Source organism: Chrysoperla carnea, chromosome 3, assembly GCF_905475395.1.
Source record: "Chrysoperla carnea chromosome 3, inChrCarn1.1, whole genome shotgun sequence".
Taxonomy (NCBI): Eukaryota; Metazoa; Arthropoda; class Insecta; order Neuroptera; family Chrysopidae; genus Chrysoperla; species Chrysoperla carnea.
Window position 1 is genome coordinate 16685658 of NC_058339.1, and position 19771 is coordinate 16705428.

At 29.0% G+C, this 19771-nt stretch overlaps 4 protein-coding genes across 4 annotated transcripts; 1 reads left to right on the top strand and 3 right to left on the bottom strand.

Annotated features, from left to right (window-relative positions):
- Positions 1-61: 61 nt before the first annotated feature.
- Positions 62-2747, bottom strand: LOC123295024 (myrosinase 1-like). The gene is made up of 7 exons (XM_044876225.1): positions 2683-2747; positions 2168-2437; positions 1638-2029; positions 1459-1553; positions 822-1259; positions 268-371; positions 62-201 (listed from the first exon to the last, which is right to left on the bottom strand). The coding sequence occupies exons 1-7, from the start codon at positions 2724-2726 to the stop codon at positions 84-86; spliced, it is 1461 nt and encodes a 486-aa protein (XP_044732160.1). The 5' UTR covers positions 2727-2747; the 3' UTR covers positions 62-83.
- A 1471-nt stretch (positions 2748-4218) lies between these two features.
- LOC123295889 (myrosinase 1-like) lies at positions 4219-8127 on the bottom strand. Its single transcript, XM_044877350.1, has 7 exons — positions 8123-8127; positions 5974-6243; positions 5450-5841; positions 5281-5375; positions 4781-5218; positions 4403-4506; positions 4219-4336 (listed from the first exon to the last, which is right to left on the bottom strand). The coding sequence occupies exons 1-7, from the start codon at positions 8125-8127 to the stop codon at positions 4219-4221; spliced, it is 1422 nt and encodes a 473-aa protein (XP_044733285.1).
- Positions 8128-10070: 1943 nt separating this feature from the next.
- Positions 10071-14562, top strand: LOC123294836 (lysophospholipid acyltransferase 7). The gene is made up of 7 exons (XM_044876009.1): positions 10071-10328; positions 10956-11245; positions 11562-11713; positions 11827-12041; positions 12404-12583; positions 12873-13011; positions 13798-14562. The coding sequence occupies exons 1-7, from the start codon at positions 10117-10119 to the stop codon at positions 14005-14007; spliced, it is 1398 nt and encodes a 465-aa protein (XP_044731944.1). The 5' UTR covers positions 10071-10116; the 3' UTR covers positions 14008-14562.
- LOC123295890 (sodium-independent sulfate anion transporter-like) lies at positions 14308-19127 on the bottom strand. The gene is made up of 11 exons (XM_044877351.1): positions 19041-19127; positions 18120-18500; positions 17453-17673; positions 16792-16945; positions 16555-16719; positions 16319-16480; positions 16022-16162; positions 15693-15838; positions 15446-15619; positions 15052-15225; positions 14308-14316 (listed from the first exon to the last, which is right to left on the bottom strand). Coding segments are annotated over exons 1-11 (1728 nt in total). The 5' UTR covers positions 19042-19127.
- Between the last annotated feature and the right edge of the window lie 644 nt (positions 19128-19771).

A 19771-nucleotide genomic window follows, 5' to 3' on the forward strand; every position in this document is an offset into this window, starting at 1 on the left:
TTAACCCTAGCGACTTTAAATATTAATAAAAACTTCTTTATTTTTAAATTTTTGACTTTTATTTACATACTTATAATATTTTTCTACAAATTGTTAGATTTAACGTCATGGATGAAATTCTTCAACCATTTAGCCGATGATCGTGCTGTTCTGGGTCTGGATGGATCCGTGAAATTTACATGATACAATCCAAACCTTTTTCTAAAAGCAACAAGAAATTAAAAATAAATAAAAAAAATTTCAACTTTTTGTACGAATTTTACTTACGTGTATCCTCGATGCCATTCAAAATTATCCAATAAACTCCAAGCATAATAGGCTACAATATTAGCCCCGTCCGAAATAGCATCAGATAAACTTTGTAAGTAGCCCTAAAATAATTTAATATTTGTAAACATCACTATATATTACACAACATACTCTAAAAATACTTCGAATCTAAGAAAAACTCCTAAAATATGCATTATTGCAAAAATGGAACCGTATGGAGATATTTTACGCAGTACAATATCGAAGAATCATTAGAAGAACCTATAAATTGCACCAGAATTAATTACAGGAAACTGTACTGTTAAGATCAACCTAAAAAACTACTGCATTCATTACGATAAGAACAATGGTCTAATGCTTCAAATTGCGAATATCTAAAGAATAATAAGCTTCGTTTAAAGCTGGAAAAGCAAAGGTTTAAAAGAGGATGATGAATTTATTAATATAGTACAGCTCAATAGCCCACAAGTTTCCGATTGAGCTTGTCGGCACGGAGCCTTTCGATATTCTTCTTAGCATGTTATATTTAATTTTTATAAAGTTTGGTTTACCTGATAATAGTGAACTCTCCCTTGATCATCAATAGCTTCCTCACAAAACCCATTTTCAGTAATATAAACGGGATGATTATTTGTGTAATTCTTAACATACATTAAAGCTTTATATAATCCCCATGGAACATCGTATAACCAAAATATTTCACTTGCAGGCCAACTTGGATCAATTGTGCTTTTAACTGCTCTATCATTATTTATGGATGGAGTGAATAGATCAATTTCATCACTCGCATCACTTGTTAAACTTGTAGAATAATGATTGATCCCTAAAAAGTCAGCAGTACCACGAATTTCTTTTACGTCTTCTTCTGTAAATTCTGGTAAACGTGATTTTTTGAAAGATTGGAGTTTACTTAAGTTTGCAACACGTTCTTTAACTAGTTTTGGAAAATCGCCGTCTTTCGTAAATATCGGATGGGCATAAATTCCAAACTGTAAAATAATTTATAAATTTAATTTGTTACCTCTTTATGCAATTTACAACATAGATTGAACTTTTTACAGTTGGGCAAAGGGTTTTCGATGATAATTCTTTAAATTCAACCCCTTTTATCAAGTTGTTATTCTTCGACCCTTCCAGACTGTAGCATTAACACGAGATAGTTTAATAAAGTGTTGATATAATATTTACCTGAAACTCTAAATCCCGGTTTGTAGCCACAATATCTTTTGTTGTATTTGTCAATGGCTCAGTCCAAGGTAAATTTAATACTATTCCCAACTTTCCTAAAAATTTAAAGCACAAGCATTCAATTTCCAATTTCAGTGGTTATATCGTCTTAACATTTAGTTATGTTACATTAAAATTACCTTTTTGGTTCGCAAATTCATTTTTGTAGATATGGTACGCTTTTGCATGCGCTCTTATTAATGTGTGTGCACATAAATATGGAGCTACAGCATCTAAAGCGACAGATCCAAGAGATGGTGCTTCGCCCCAAATCTTTTCTCGGCAAAATTGTTGGGGTTCATTAAACGTCGCCCATTGCTTTACACGGTCACCAAAATGTTCAAATGCCACTCTTGCATAGTCAGCAAAATATTCAACCATTCTGGGATTAGTCCAGCCACCCAATAATTGTAAGGATTGTGGATGATCCCAATGATAAATTGTTACCAAAGGAGTTATATCATTTGCAAGTAATTTATCAATCAATTCATTATAATATCGAATTCCATCTGGATTTACTTTGTTTGAAAATCTAAAAACAAATTGAAATAAAAATAACAGTATAACGAAAAAAAAACAGAATAAATAACAATATTGTATTTTCAACATTGTAAGTTAATTCGCCCAACGTCATTTATATTCGGATAAAAAACTATAAAAAAAAACTTACCCTTCAGGCAGTATTCGTGGCCATGATATTGAAAATCGATATGAATCAACTCCAAGCTCCTTCAAAACTTTAATGTCTTCATCAAGTTTATGGTATGAATCACAAGCTACATCACCATTTGAATGATCATCAATTTCATTTGTATAATGAGCTATATGATCCCAACAACTTTCAGATTTTCCACTTTCATTCCATGCACCTTCTATTTGAAAGGAAGCAGTTGCAGCACCAAATATGAAATCTTTTGGAAATACATAGGCGCCGAGTACTCTGTACATTTTTAAGAAAAACTTATTTTAAAACTTTTAAAAAAGAGCTCAAAGCATAATAGTAATACTTTTAAGGCATGTGCTTTTCTTGTACTAAAATTTAATTAATTTTGTCCTGAAAGACCCGTGATTATTTCAAAATAGCGCTCAGGCTGTAATATTCCTCATTAAATATAAGACAGTTGCACCGGAGCACCTCACGCTTTATGTACCTTAATTTCAAATTAAAAGACAAAAAAAACTTACTGTGAGATTCCAAATATCGACACAAATATAATTTTTGCCCACATCTTTACTAATTACTATCTAATTTTAATCGTAACGTTAATTAATTTGTTATTACTATTAAAAAGCTAACTTTATTTATTGATTTTTTTTGTCTTCTATCTTTTAGTTAATTCAATTGATGTTAGATAAGATAAATTGAAGGAAAACATTAATCAAAAAAAATTCCAAGCAAATCTTCTTTTATAAAAATTAATTTCAAGTGATTCAATTTTATATCTATACTATTATACTTTATGTAATATATTCAAATTACGTCTATGTACAAGTTATTAGATATTATGCAAATCAAACTAATATAATGGCGTAAGAGACGGTATAAGGTCGATCTTCACTCATCTGATAACCAGATGAGACATATTTTTTCGAATATTATTTATAAACACGCCTATCATAGTTTTTCTATCGAAAAGTCCATGGCTGTCTTTTATAATTAAGTAAATTTTAATCAATTTTTTTTCATAACGGTGTTATGCAGGCAAGTCTATACCATTATTTCCGTAATAAAAATGTCATCTTTCTTCTGATACCAAATTCGATTGGTTTACAGATCGATGTAACTTACCTATATGGGCTTACCTGTTAACAGATCTTCACCGATCTATTAACCAATCGAAATTGGTATCATAAGAAGGATAATTTAATTACGAAAATAATGGTATAAGCCTTGCCTACAAAAAACCGTTCATGGAAAAAATTGATTGAAATTAATTTAATTAAAAATAGCCATGAACACTTTTGTATTGAAAAACTATGATAGGCGTGTTAATAAATCAAAAAAATTTCATAAAAAATATGTCTCATCTGGTTATCAGACTGGTGAAGTTCGACCTTATAGTTATACCGTCTCTTGCACTATGAAGTGATCACATTGGGTTTATACATTTTTAAATTGAACTCTTGGCTCTTAGATTCTCAAATATCTAAACACTGATTTGCGATAAATCGATTTTTTTTAAAATATTTGTTTATAATTTTTCAAGTATGTTTATTTAGCGAAACATGTACCTACTTATCTAATTATTATCTAATTAAATATAATCTTTCAAAACGGTTGGTTCTCTCATTACCTACTCAAGAATTCAAGATAGTAAAACAAAACTCAAACGGTTAAAATGGCCAAATTAATTCATTTTTAACCCCCGAACTAAAAAAAGGGGTGTCATAAGTTTGACCGCAATGTATATGTGTCTGTCTGTCTGTCTGTCTGTGGCATCGTAGCGCCTAAGCGAATGCACCGATTTTAATTTTTTGTTACCTTAGAAAGGTTATTTAATGGAGAGTGTTCTTAGCCATGTTTCAAGTGCCAGTTTAGGGTTCCGTACCAGAAAAAACTAAAAATTGGTGATGATCTCCAAAATCGATTCAGTTTGGAAAAGGCTTTTAGGAAAAAAGTAATTGTAAATTGTTATTGGGAAACTCTAACAACCGCAACAAATTGATACTATTTTTTTAATAATTTACAACTTTTATTTACAAACTAATTATAATACTTTTCTACAAATTGTTAGATTTAACGTCATGGATGAAATTCTTCAACCATTTAGCCGATGATCGTGCTGTTCTGGGTCTGGATGGGTCCGTGAAATTAACATAATACAATCCAAATTTTTTTCTAAAAGTAGCAAGAAATTAAAAATAATTATAAAAATTTTCAACTTTTTGTACAAATTTTACTTACGTGTAGCCTCGATACCATTCAAAATTGTCTAATAAACTCCAAGCATAATGGCCCACAATGTTTGTCCCATCCGAAATAGCATTAGATAAACTTTGTAAGTAGCCCTAAAAAGTTAATATTTGAAAACATATCTATACGTTACACAACATACACTAAAATTACTTTCAATCTAGCAAAAGTTCCTAATATGTGTCAGCATCCTAAAATTTAGGATGCGGTAGGACCGTGCGGTCATATTTTACTAACGATTACACCTGGAAATTCTTCAAAACAATGGCTTAAAAGAGATTAATCAATCAAGTTTCCGATTGGGTATCAACACGAGCCCCTTCGAGACTCTTTGTTTGTAATATTTAATTCTTATAAAGCTTAATTTACCTGATAATAGTGAACTCTTCCTTGATCATCAATAGCTTCCTCACAAAATCCATTTTCTGTGATATAAACCGGATGATTATTTGTGTAATTTTTAACATACATTAAAGCTTTATATAATCCCCATGGAACATCGTATAACCAAAATATTTCACTTGCAGGCCAACTTGGATCAATTGTGTAATTAACTGCTATATCATTAAAAGTCGATGGAGTGAATAAATCAATTTCATCACTCGCATCACTTATTAAACTTGTAGTATAATGATTGATCCCTAAAAAGTCAGCAGTATCACGGATTTCGTTTATGTCTTCTTCTGTGAATTCTGGTAAACGTGATTTTGTGAAAGATTGGAGTTTACTTAAATTTGCTACACGTTCTTTAACTACTTTTGGGAAATCGCCGTCTTTCGTAAATATTGGATGGGCATAAATTCCAAACTATAAAATAATTTGCAAGACTGTATAGTATTACTACGAGGTTTATAAAGTGTTGTATTTACCTCAAACTCTAACTTCCTATTTGAAGCATCAATATCTTTTGTTGTATTTGTCAACGGCTCATACCAAGTCAAATTCAACACAATTCCCAACTTTCCTAAAAATTTAAAGCGTGATTGTATGTTCTTAACATTTAGGTATATAGGCTATTTTTAAAATCATTAAAATTACCATTTTGTTTAGAAAATTCATTTTTGTAGATATGATATGCTTTTGCATGCGCTCTTAATATTGTATGTGCACATAAATATGGAGCCACAGCATCTAACGCAACAGATCCTAACGATAATCCTTCACCCCAAATAGTATCTCGGCAAAATTTTTCTGGTTCATTGAACGTCGCCCATTGTTTTACACGGTCACCAAAATGTTCAAAAGCCACTCTTGCGTAATCAGCAAAATATTCAACCATTCTTGGATTAGTCCAACCGCCCAATAATTGTAAGGATTGTGGATGATCCCAATGATAAATTGTTACCAAAGGAGTTATATTATTTGCAAGTAATTTATCAATCAATTCATTATAATATCGAATTCCATCTGGATTTACATTGTTTGAAAATCTAAAAACAAATTAAAAGGAATCGAAACTACATCATGGGAATATTGTAACGTGAACTTGTTAACGAGCCCTGGTATTCTGTATTTTAAATATGTTAAATAAATTAGTCATTAATATTCGGTAAAAAACTTACCCATCAGGCAGTATTCGTGGCCAAGATATTGAAAATCGATATGAATCAACTCCTAGCTCCTTCAAAGCTTTAATGTCTTCATCAAGTTTATGGTATGAATCACAAGCTATGTCACCATTTGAATGATCATCAATCTTATCAGTAAAATGAGTTATATGATCCCAACAACTCTCAGATTTTCCACTTTCATTCCATGCACCTTCTATTTGAAAGGAAGCAGTCGCAGCACCAAATATGAAATCTTTCGGAAATACATAGGCGCTAAATACTCTGTGTATTTTTAAGGAAAAACTTATTTTCAAACATAAAAAAATGAAGTCATTACGCAAATTAGGCGCAAATTGTATAGTATGTATTATATAGGAATATCAGTTAGCTATGTGTGACATGTATGTATGTGTAATTGATAAAGTAATCAACACTGTCTATACATGGTAGTTCAACAATTAACTCAGTCAATTATTTTTTTTACTTTTTATTTTAAAATTTCATATTTATATTATTTTCAACTCTATGCCTTAACAGTACCTTAATTTTCAGCTCTATGCTTAAACAGTACCTACCACTGAGCAGTACCTTAATTTTTAATGAAAGATTTGTGAAAACTTACTGTGAGATTCCGAATAATGATAAAAATACAATTTTTTCCCACATTTTTACTAATTACTAATTTTAATCGTACATTAATTTGTTATTACTAGAAACTAGCTAACTTTATTGATTTTTGTTCTCTTCTATCTTTTAGTTTATTAAAGGTGTTCATTCAATTGATGGAAGATAAGATAAACTAAAGAAAAACGTTGATGAAAGTATTCCAATCAAATCTTCCATTATAATAAGTCCAAATAATTTTTTATCTTTTTACTATACTTTCTTATTTAATATATTCATATTACCTCTATGTACAAGTTATTGAGGTATTGTGCAATCCATTTTAAATATGAGGTGAACAAATTAAACTTATACATTTTTAATTTGAAATAAAAGAAAAGCGATATGAGTTGTCAATGAAATTTCCTTTTAATTTAAGACTTTGAATCATGACATTTTTATTTAAAAATAATTTCTTATAAATGAACACCTCTTAGAGGTAACAACAAGGATATTTGTTTGCCATGATCTGTTTGCAAACCGTAGTGATGCCGTAAATGACGAGAAAATAGAGACGGGACAAATCCTAATTTTCGATAATTATTCGATCTTTGAAAATGTACAAATCTGAAACCGACAAAATTCTGGCTTTTCTTTTCTTTTACCTCGACCGATATCCAATATAATATAAAACCCCTTAAAAAAGTAAAAAAAATGGAAAATAATTTGACCTAAAAATCTCTTTAGTACTCACATTTTGTATGATTTTGACCTATAGCTTAAAAAGGCTGCCGGTCCTTGATATATAGGTACCTTATATATTCTGGAAGTAGGAAATAAAGTATACTACGATAATGCCTGTATATAGAGGATGTATGTGCAATATAAATGTTTACACGATACTTATTCCAAACGATTTTTAAAATTTTTTTCTGCCTGTCTGTTTGTTCCAGTTGATCTCCGGAACGGCTGGATTGATTTTGGAACGAGACTTTCACTGATAGATAACTAATGTTATAAAGAGTAACTTATATCTATATAATCTTGCTATGATAATGGTGGCCGGAAATATAACGATAAACCAAATTTTTTTTACAATACTTAAATATTATTAAACCATTGTATCTATAAGAAAGGTCGAAGCAACCCAGAAGGCCGTCCAACTGATGGATTGGCTTTAAAGTTGGCATTGTCAATATTGCGAGTGCTATGAAGGGAGGGGGGGGTACGTGAGGACAAGGTATGCAAATTTATAACGTGGTAGTTTTTGTTAACGTTGAAATTTTTCAGCAAAGCGAGCAAGTAACTGCTAGTTATACATGTAAATATTCGTACAGTGATTTGCGATAAATCGATAAAAATAAATTATTTTTTTTAAATTATCAAGTATGTTATGTATTTTATACCTACATAGGTAAATAGATATTTATTATTTCTTCTTATCATTACAAATGTTTATTATTATTTAATACAATAATCAATACCACTTTATTTAATTTTTAAATAATTATCTTATCTAATCAAGCTGGAATCCGTCAAATCTGGCAGCCATACTTACACCATTAGCAAACCTTGAACGAGGAACAAGTTAATCGTAAAATTAACTCAATCCATATCTACTTTAAAAGCAAATCCAATATTTAAAAAATTCGATTTGACTAGGATTGCTACTTCAATGTTCCCAAAAGCCAGAAGATACTAAAACTAATCTAATTATTACCGAAAACTATAAAGCCAAAAACTAGAAATTTGATTAATTGAACTATCAATTGACGTGTTAATTCTTTATAAGGTAAGTTTTGTGATTCTAAATGAAACTTAAATTGGACCAGCGAAAAATAAAAACAAACTATCCAAATTTGACAATCGTATAGGCAATATACATTTCATGACTGTAAATTTTTTGTAGAGATATCATGGTGATTGTCTGCTTTTTCACAACAATAATGTCATTATTGTTTGTTGAGCAAACTGTAAGTTTTATTTAGAATATATAACGCCGGTTTTGTGCTGGGTTATTTATCAAAAACAGGCATTATAAAAATAAATTAATGAAAATGACAAAATAATTAGAACAGTATTATAAAATAAATTAAACGTATATAAATATTAAACAAACAAAAAAATTACGAACCCTAATAAATAACTAATAGTAAAATCAACCAATTTACAATACCAAAATCAAACAATGGTATAATGCAAATGACTCGACTAGCGGACTAAATGGCTAATATAAAACCAAACAAATTGTTTAAATCTCAAAAAAAACCACTAATCGAACACGTTGACATGACGTGACGCATTTTATGTAAATTTTTCTCTTTGTATCAAACAAATCAACAAAAAAAACCTCCCTAAAATGTATTACATTTAACACCCCATGTATAATAATGTACAATGTAAAAGTTTACCGCCCGAAAATTCGATTATAAACTCCCTTTATTTAAAAAAAATAAAAATAAAAATTTAAGCTATTATTATGGGTATGGATGTGTATTTAGATGTTGCCGAGTTTGTTCGAAACAGAATAAACTTCATACATAAGTTAAGCATAATACATGTTCAATCAAATTTCGTACACATATTTTATCGACAATACAGATATGTATTATATGTGCTTTTTTAATTAATTAATTATTACTTTTAGTACAAGAGCCGAATTAGGGTCAACCTTCTGTTTACCGAATGAAAGTTATTTTTTATGAAATGTTAAGTGTCCTTGTAATGGATTACTTAAACAATATTGTCAAAACTACTTTTAATAAAAATATCAAAAGTTGAATTGCTTGATCAGGCTGAAGCAATCTATCGATAAATATAGTAGATGGCTTTAGTGGTTCACTTAAAACAATGAGGGATCATTTTAACCTGAGGGATCATTATATAGCACTTTTCTCTAATAACGATTACCTAATTCATACTGATAATGACTTCTTGGTAGTCGAAATATGTATTTATATAATACAAAAATTGATCTAGGAAATTGGGGCAAAAATCGAAATTTTCTCCCGTTAAAGGTAACAGTTTGGAAGGTATATATATTTTTGTCCGAAAATTTCCTCTGCAAAATTGACCAAGATAAATTACGAAATTCAAACACACACAAAAACCGCGCCAAAACAAAATAATATTAATACCATATGATTACAATATGGCAACGCTCAATTTCGGTGAGTAAACGTAAGTAAAATTGGAAAAAACTTCATATTAGTAGAAAACATTCATAGAAAAGATTCATATTTGTATTAGAATCGTTGTTGTATTTGCGTATCATAAGCTAGTTCTGCAAATAACCGCTAGAAAATATGCTACCAGTGGCGTCAACTTATAAGTGCTACCATTATTTTGTATATGTGAATAAGAACACTCATTAAATACGAACTGTCAATTGTAATCAGATGTTTACATTTAAACTTTGACCCCTATTCAAGAGTTCAACTATTAAATTTTAAATTAATCTATAATACCTTTAATCTAAATGTTTTTAATAACATTACAATATTTTTTGTGATATAGCATTTAGTATTATTATTTTTACGTAAAAGTTTTAAAATGGAATGGGATGATATTGTGTATTTATCATTGTTGTTTATTTCCATCGGATTTGGTTATTTTTATAGACATATCGAAAATCCAGAACAAAAAAAATGGATAGGAACTGGTGTGGGTTTTATTATGGCTGTCTTTGTGTCTGGAATCCATATACTTCATCCAATAATATGTGTTTTTATAAATGCATTAATTATATTGTTTATTTCTAAACGGTACGATAAATACAAAATAAGCGCCGGTTTAAAGGACCCAAATCAATTCTCTCGAGTTCTAGAAAACATATTATTAAAAATTTCTATATCTGAGCGTACCTATCGATTTATGTAATAAAAATTTGTTCACCGGTTGTAGTAAATAGATTAGGGAGTTAGGAACATTAGGAATAGGTTGTTTAGTTTACTCAAACGATTTGGGTTTCTTTAAACTGATACAGAAACACATTTATCTGTGTCTTAGATCTCTTGAATGCCATTTTTAACCATCACCTAACAAAGAGAGGTGTTATAACACCCAAACTGTGGTATCGAGCGAAACGGGTGAACCGATTATGATTTTTTTGTTTTGTTTGAAAAGTTATTTGATCGTCAGTATTCTTAGCTATGTTTTAAGTGCGAGTTTAGAGTTCCGCACCCGAACAACTAGAGAAGAGGTGATGATCTTCAAATGGCTGAGCAGATTCTTTTGAAACATAGCTAAAAACACTCTCGTTCAAATTACATTTCAAACAAGCAAAAAATCAAAATGGGTACATTAGTTTTGAAGCTACGATGACACAGACAAATCAATCAGACCTGATTTTATGTCGGGGTTTATAATTAAAAATGCATTATCTTTTTCAGGATCTGTCATATTGTCAGCTTCGTATACACATTCGCACATTTATTATTCTTCAGAACAACAATTTATTTTGGAATACCATATCCACCCGCACACACTAATTTAGTACAAATGATGCTTACATTAAAGCTAGTAGGATTAGCATTCGAATTAAATACGGCTTATAACGCAAAACATACAAAACAAGATGGAAAAGTTACATTAAGCGATGATAAAATCGAATATTTACAAAAACAACCAACTTTTGTAGATATTTGGCACTACGCTTTCAATTATGTTGGTGTTTTAACAGGTAATTTTTACAAAATGGAATGATGATAATTATGCAGAATCATGAATACAATCATTTTGAATGAAAAAAATATATTTATTGAGCTCTATTTAACGACAGAAGTGTTATATACGAGCTTCGATGTCACAGACAGACAGACAGGCAGACACACATGGCGGTCAATTTTTTAACAACTCTTTTTTTGGTTTGGAAATTAAAAATAGTATAACTTCGTCATCTGGGATCCACATATTTGATGTCCAAATATAGATGAATTCATGATTTTGCCCAATATCCATTAATATTTAATAATAATTAATATTTAATAACATTTTAGGACCGTATTATAAGTATAGTACATTTCACGATTCAATGCACAGTCCATTTTCAAAATTTGTAGACTGTAATTCAGCGACCATACAAAAATTAAAATGGGTTCCTTTGTATGCTGTTTTGTTTTTATTCCTCACAAGTATTTGGCCTATTTCGGTAAATTTTAACCAATAACTATCAACTTATATGAATCAAATCAAATAAAAAATAAATAAATGCATGATCAAATAACAAATTCACAAAAGTGAAGGAGAAATATTATTTTTCAGTATGCATTTGGTGATGAGTTTTATGAGAACAGATCATGGCTGTATCGTTTGTGGTATATAACTCCCACATTTTGTTGGTTTAGAATGCGAATTTACATTGGTTTAACATTGTCAGAATGTGTTTGTACGATGGCAGGATTAGGAGCATACCCTACATTCACGGAGACAAAACCTGGTGAAGGACCAACTAAAGAATTCGCTAAACTTAAAGATTTGTATGAATTTAAATTATCTATTATTTTTTTACTAACAAATTTGTATCCACAGTCGCCGTTCTTAAACGTTCCAAAAATTGCATATTATCTCGTGGTGTTAAAGATCTCGAAAAAACGAACTTTTAGTTTGCAAATTTTTCGAGAACTCGATCTTTAGCATTACTGTTTCTAATGACATTTAATTTTAAGACGTTCTTTCGGTGTCTCAAGCCAATTTCTACTTCGTAAGCTTTATGTATGAGTTGCCTTTGAACCTATGAACGTGACAAATTTAAAACGCTTTTTAGTATTAAATTTTCGAAAAAGGAACTGCTTAACATAACTGTAAAAATACTCATATCATGTCAAACTCGTTTTTATAGGATGAACAATAAAGAGGAAGCCAAAAAGTATCAATATGATTTTACAACTATTTACAATATTAATCCATATGGAAGTGACTTCTGTACAACATTCCGTGAAGGTATGAAACATTGGAATATCTGCATTCAATATTGGCTTGCTGTAAACATTTATAAACGATTCCCCAGCAAACAACTCAGGTTAGTTTATACTTTTTATATATTCAAAATAATAAAAAACAAGTATTTCCAAAAATCAAATCTTTAACTGATATTTGAAACTAAGTCTCTAAGTTATCGAACGATGGAACGATTTTCTCTGATAACAAACGAGAAATATGGAACGATTTTCTCTGATAACATACATTATATGCCTAACCCAACTACCCTGTTATGCAATTTGTTTATATACTTTTCGTTATGGACGTGATAAATATTTTTAAATAAATTACATTATTATTTATTGACAACATAATTTGTTTTCTTTTAGAACGTTTGCAACCACTTTTATATCAGCACTTTGGCATGGTGTTTATATAGGATATTATTTTTGTATTACTGGTGTGCCATTTTATTTAATTGTTGAAGATGCTTATATGAAAGTTGTGCGTAAGGACATGACGGGAAGAGTAAGTATTTAAAAATTTACATCTTTGTCGAGAAAGTAGAAAAGTTACTTGATTATTTCATTTTACATTATAATTTTTACTAAACCGCTGTTTGACAATTGATATAAAAATTTGCTGTGGTTTTTGTCTAATGTCCCTAAAAATCAAAATTTCATTTTAATAACGGCATTTTAAAGAAAAATTAACCAAGTTTTCTAGTGCTTTTGTTGATTTTCTTGCGAAACTTTTTTCATCATGCATCTACGAGATTAATAACTATACAAAGGTTGTACGGCCACTCTTAACGAAGAAAATTTTTTTTTTACATTGTCGTAAGATGCTTCATTACCCATCGTGCACAGCTTTTTCGAAACGCCTATTTTTGTAATTTCTCAAATTGGGCGGAAACTTTATATTATTTTGCGACGAAAATTTGTTTACAAAAGGATACCATTAAAAGCTACAATTTGAGCCCAGAACGGATTTTCTGCGAGTCATCCATAAGCCAAGAAAGTAAATAGGAACGGATTTGACATCAGCTAGTCTCATTTTTGTCGTTTTTTTTAGCACTACAACCCCCTATTTTTTGTTTTTTTATCAAAATGCTTTTTCTTTTTCGCACCTATCCGATTTGTTTCAAAGCATTTTTTCTTAAAAACCACTATTTTTCTCCTAATTATCGCGTTGAAAAACAAGACGGATTAATTTGTTTAATATCGAGGTATTATACGCCGCACATACGACACTAAATCTTTCAATTCTTATTTTTACAAAACAGAAATTAATAAAAGAATTTGTGTATTGCAGAAAGCAGTTATTTGGGATTGGATATTATACTTTTCAAAAATGCAAGGTTTTGCATATTTAGGATTTGCTTTTCAATTATTATCAGTACAAAGAGTAATGAGATATTACAACTCAATTTATCATTCTGGTGAAATTTTACTATTAATATTATACCTAATTGTTCTGTACATTAAATCCCAAAAACGGCAAAAGGAAACCAAATCATCGTAAAATTAGAAGTTGAAATAAATAGCTATTTCAAGAGAAAATATAGAATAAACGCACTACATAATATTAAAAGGTACTAAGCATTTATTTTAAATAATGGGTATCCTAAAATTAACGCATGAAGAAATTTTCCTTGGCCATTTTACATGAATATTACTAAATAGTGATAATACAGATTTAAATTCTATTCTTCAAAGAGTGATTGGTCGCAGACTTGTTGTCAGAAACCTCAGATTTCAAAATAACTCCATAGAAAAGAATCCAATAATACTAAACCCCATGATTTGGGCGAGCTGTCATTGTCTAATCTCTCTGAATTTTTCAGAATTTATTTTTTAACGAATAATACGAATAACGAATACGAAAATTGCGAGGTGTGACTGCTTAATCTTTTTAAATCTTATCTAACAGTTAAAACGGGTTCTTTTTTCGTCGAGTCTTCCATTTTAAAAAAACCTTAAATTGCCAACTATCAAGTGGACAACATTCAAATCTTGCGTTAATTTTGAGACATCCTTTTTTTAATTAATGATAATTGTTTTTAAATCTGCCAAAAGGCTATGCCAATATTTCAATAAATACAAATTATATTTACGAAAGTTTTATCAGAACAAATTAATTTTTAACTTTATTTTATAAATAATTTTTGTCTTTATACATGATTTTGTTGAATAAATGCTATTTTCATAGATGAATATTAAAAAAATTTAGTTTTAAATCATGCCTATTATACAGTGTATCCCCGGATAGAGGTAACTATACTTGTAAATTTTCTTATTTTGCATTTTAAGAAAAAAAGTCATTCTTTATAAGAAGTTTTGCTTATTATGAAAAGTATGTAGGTATATTTAAAACTTATTATTAATATTTAAAAATTATCAATGAAAAGTTCAAAAATAATACTGCATATTCCTGTTAAGGTTTTGTTATTTTTATTTTATGTAATGACTCAATAGACATGTTGTTTTCTATAACTCGAATATTTAAATTTGTATCTTTTTGCATATTTCTAATATTAATTTCATTTTCTGTTATAAATGGCAAAACTTCGTCTGATATCAATTCATTCTCGTCAATTAAATTGTATATTTTCGATTCAGTACTTGCGTAATTCTTCACTTGGTGCAAATTTTCAATAATTTCTTTGACTGTTGAATTTATATTTGTAAACAATAATTTCTGATTTCGATTTTCAAAATCTTTGATGATAGCTTGAATACCCTAAAATTTAATATTAAATAAGTATAAACTTCTTTGTTACAAGCATATGCACAGGGCCACATTAACTATTTGGCAGAGAAGGCAACTGCCTAGGGACCCCTACTAATTAGTATAACAAAGACAATAAAAAATCGCATTCCGGCGAGTATTGCATTGCCTAAGGGTCTCGACATGGTTAAACCGGCCCTGCATATTCATCAGGATTTGAAAAATAATTTACTTTAACAGCTGTATAATCTGTTGACAAAATACTTCTACAATCAATTAAAATTGTTAAATCTTCATGATCTGTTTGTAAAGCAATTTTTGAAATTTCTGTTTGTAAATAATCAACCGCTGGATAAAACAATCCAATTGATGGTACAATTTTAATATATTTCCGTCCAGTATCAGTCTATAAGAATATATTAAATTAAAATTATAAATTACTATAGAATTAAATTATAAATGAATACTTTTGTTAATACCTCATAAATATCATAATTAATTTTTGGACGAGCCCATAATCGCAATAAATTTACAATATTTATTAAAGTTCCAACGAGTAAACCAATTTCAACACCATACATTAAACTTAGAATAAAAGTAATGACTGTCGTAAAAAAATCTAGTTCTGAAATAGTAAATCTTAATTATAATATTAACTTATGTTTATGTTTACGTATCTCAAATAAGATGAAACTACTATACTCGGTTGAACATTATAAAGACCTTTCAATAAATTGTTAGGTAGTAAGATACCTAACATAAATACAAAAACAAAAATTATTAATAATTTTAATATCAATTTACTTACTGCTCGTCTTCCACAAGGGTTTTAAAATATTAAAATCTATCATAAATATAACGGCGCTTATTAAAACTGCTGCCAAAGTGGGCTTTGTAATGTAAAAGAAGTATGGCGTGAGATATACTAAAGCTAATACCACTAAAGTTCCTAAAAAAGAAAAAAGTGAAATTAATCTTTATATTCTCGCCATATTTTCCCAAGCCATATACTAATAAAAACAGTCAGACAGCGGCGGTTGTATCCATTGTAGATGAGACTTAAAATAATACAAAAATGACACTTTGGTATATTTTGAAACCTTACCAGAAAATATGCCAGATAATGGAGTTCTAACGCCACTTGCATTGCTAACCGCAGATCTTGTAAACGCTCCAGAAGTTGGCATTGATTGAACAAACGATCCAAAGATGTTACACATTCCTAAAGTAATCATTTCTTGACTAGAATCCACAATTTTTCCAGATGCTAAATTACAATAATGAATACTAATTAAATTAGTTTTGGAAACATTAAAACTGAATACTAAAAGTTTATCATACCAAATGCTTTTGCTATAGCCACATTTCCTAATATTGCAACAAGCGAAACAACTATAATACCAAAATCCAATTTTTTGCACATATCGAGAAATGAATATTCATGATTTTCATAACTTAAGTGAAATTTTGGAACCGTAAATGCTGGCAATCCTTGAGTTACATTTCCTAAAAGATCGATTATTGTTTGCTTTGCCCTTTTAAATCAACGTATTATATTATAATCATAAAATTTAATACCTGTAACTGTAAATAAAAATTTCCCATTCGATTCAGTGAAGAATGCTAATAGACTACATATTATAACAACCAAAGCATTTCGACTAATTGATATTAGCCACAAACTTTTTTTTAGTTTATGTTTGTCCTTACTAATGTTAAGATTGCCCAACTTCTAATAATAATTTAAAAAAAATTATTAGCTGAATAATTACAATGATAGAACTATCGGAAAAACTTATTAAAACAGCAATCGAAATTTCGAATTCCGTTGGAAATGTTTTATATTTATTCTATCGGTTATACTCCCTTTTTTAATTAGTACGAATTATTATCGCCAGCTGGCAGGGTTGTAACTCCCAGTTATTGGATAAATGGTAAATACCTGTATATTGCCATCTGGTGGTCAAAATTGGAACTACCTAAAACGGGTTCGCTTCCTGTTGTAATTTTTTAATCAGGACGCTTCCGAGATACCTGATTTGAAGATTGTAAAAAGTGTTTTTTTGCAAATTCTTTATCAAAACTTTGAATTGAGATAAAATGTAAAGATAAACATACTACTTATTCAATCGAATTTCAACGTTTTCGCATATTTCGATGACTATACTCTAAAGAAAATTTTGTCTGAATAATTTTCTTACTCATACCAAACAATAATGTAATGAGAAATAAAACTCACTCTAAGTGATAACAAAAAAATTATAGAAAAAATTCCTAAAATTGTATCGTTTACTTTTAATTCAGAAAACTGATTATATAAATTATACAAATCATTCGCAATACTGGATGACTTAAATTTTATACCAAATATATACTTTAGTTGTGACACAATGATTGTAACAGACGTTGCTGACTGAAATCCCGAAACAGTTGGTAATGATATAAAGTCAACCAAAAAACCTGCAAAAATTATACAAATTCATTTAAGTTAACTACACCTATATAAAAGATTTTACAAAAATTGAAAAAGCAATAATGTGTGATTCCTTTCATGGAAATGAAAAAAAAAATCATACAAAAGGAAATTTTATGACAATTTTCATTTTCAAGGTCTAGTTACCTAGTAAAGTTTTTAAAAAATGTATTTTGTTAGTAAGAAATTAATTTGTTTATTCAAATAATGAATAATTGTCTTAATACAAATTACAATAATTGTTGAACGTGATCGCTGCCAATTTCATATTACTTAAGGCATATTGCGAACTATAGTTTCGGCATCTGTTAGTGAATTAACAAGCTATCAGAATTTTTAATCGATAATGTAGATTAAAATATATGTTTATATATGGAAAGTAACATTTATATGAATGTGTGGGTAAAAATAAATATGTATATGTATATCATACTTAATTTAAATATGCCGCATAAAAATTGAACACATCCACATAAGAATGTAAGTAGAATCATAAATTCAACAGGTAAATCTCTAGTATATCCAACAGCTAAAATTGCCATTAAACTGGTTGGTCCAATAGAAACTTCTTTTATTGTTCCAAAAAATGCATAAATAAAGGATCCCATAAATGATGAATATAAACCAAATTGTGGTTTTAAACCACCCAAACCGGCGTAAGCCATACTTTGTGGTAGAACTGTTAAACCTAACGTAAATCCAGCTATTGTATCAGCCAAAAAATCATTTTTCGAATAATATGGTAACCAGTTTAGAATTGCTAAATGTGATTTAAACCATGCGAATGGTTTACACAATTTATTTTTGTCGTTCACTATAAAAAATACAAAATATCAATATATACTTTATCAATATATTGATTTAATTTCGTTAAATGGTTTTACATTATATTTGACGCAAGAGAATATTTCTCAAACAAAGAGTTTTTGGAAAAAACCCGGGTCCCTATGATAGCCCACATAAAAAAAATTCACATTTCATGGGCATGCATAAAAACTAACACAGGCAATCCCACCCGTACACAAATACGTCGCCATTTTAACGTTTTCAGTTATAACAAAGTGAGTATGTATAAATATCTTTTATATTGATAATTAATAAGTATTTTACTCATGACAACTTTTGGAAAAAATTTAATTTAGGGATCCGCTATATTAATAAATTCAAAGCTAGCAACTTGTATTACTTTCATGTATAATTATAAGCAGTACGATATTTATTTCTAAATCACATTGTTTAATATTCATACCGTTTGTTTTACTAAAAATTATTAGGTATTAAAAAATTTTCTATTTACATCTTTAGTATCGTATTACTCCTTAAATGAAATAAAAAAATTTAAAAAGACACTCACTTTTAAATAAATAAATAAGAGATTCACACAATCAATTGAGATTCTACAAACTAGAATTCATTAAGAGAAAAAAAGTATAATAAATTTCAAAAGAGTTATCAGTTGAACTTCTAGATATAATTGAAAAATTTACAGGACAATGAACATACTTTATAATCTCAAACTCAATGCTGACGGTTTTATATAAATATAAATTTGTTCATTGTTTATTCACAAAATAAAAAAATTTACTCGAATATACAAAAACCATTATTATTTATAAAACCATTATCAGTTTTATCATTGAACATTTTGAATTAAATAAATAAATTATATTTATGTGTTACAAACTTTGGTCGTATAAGGGAAATCCGTTTACATACTCAACTTAATAAGTGAGTAAATGTATAAAGCACTTATCTATTTTAATAATTATATTATCTATATTTAAAATTTTATTTATAATTTCATTTGTTAGTGAATTTCCTCTTCAAGGAAAATGAGCTGTTGCTTTTGTACCAATTATTCACAAAATTTTTTTTTAATTCCCGTCAATCATACTGTTTTTGATACAAGAAAGGCTATCGATCAAAATAGGAGCGTATACAAAGAGTGTTGGATCGGATTGAAACACAATTTTTTGAATTTCTCCAGTGATAATAGTCAAATTGCTTAAATCATTTTTCGTAAAAGCTAATGTTATAAGAGCTTTGGTTTTAATGCACATTGCTTTAAATGTATGTTTGTTAGAA

Bases quoted from the DNA above. Each gene is read 5' to 3' on its own strand.
- LOC123294836 (XM_044876009.1), top strand. From the start codon at position 10,117: ATGGAATGGGATGATATTGTGTATTTATCATTGTTGTTTATTTCCATC. The intron at 11,246-11,561 runs GTAATTTTTACA...ATAACATTTTAG, and splicing joins TTATGTTGGTGTTTTAACAG to GACCGTATTATAAGTATAGT. The intron at 12,584-12,872 runs GTTAGTTTATAC...GTTTTCTTTTAG, and splicing joins TTCCCCAGCAAACAACTCAG to AACGTTTGCAACCACTTTTA.
- LOC123295024 (XM_044876225.1), bottom strand. From the start codon at position 2,726: ATGTGGGCAAAAATTATATTTGTGTCGATATTTGGAATCTCACA. The intron at 2,438-2,682 runs GTAAGTTTTTTT...AAAAATGTACAG, and splicing joins TCGATATTTGGAATCTCACA to AGTACTCGGCGCCTATGTAT. The intron at 372-821 runs GTAAACCAAACT...AAATTATTTTAG, and splicing joins GGAGAGTTCACTATTATCAG to GGCTACTTACAAAGTTTATC.
- LOC123295890 (XM_044877351.1), bottom strand. The intron at 16,946-17,452 runs GTGAGTTTTATT...AATTATTATTAG, and splicing joins TTTTTTTGTTATCACTTAGA to AAGTTGGGCAATCTTAACAT. The intron at 15,620-15,692 runs GTATTAACAAAA...ATATTCTTATAG, and splicing joins TTAATTATGATATTTATGAG to ACTGATACTGGACGGAAATA.
- LOC123295889 (XM_044877350.1), bottom strand. The intron at 4,507-4,780 runs GTAAATTAAGCT...TTAACTTTTTAG, and splicing joins GAAGAGTTCACTATTATCAG to GGCTACTTACAAAGTTTATC. The intron at 4,337-4,402 runs GTAAGTAAAATT...TGCTACTTTTAG, and splicing joins GAATGGTATCGAGGCTACAC to AAAAAAATTTGGATTGTATT.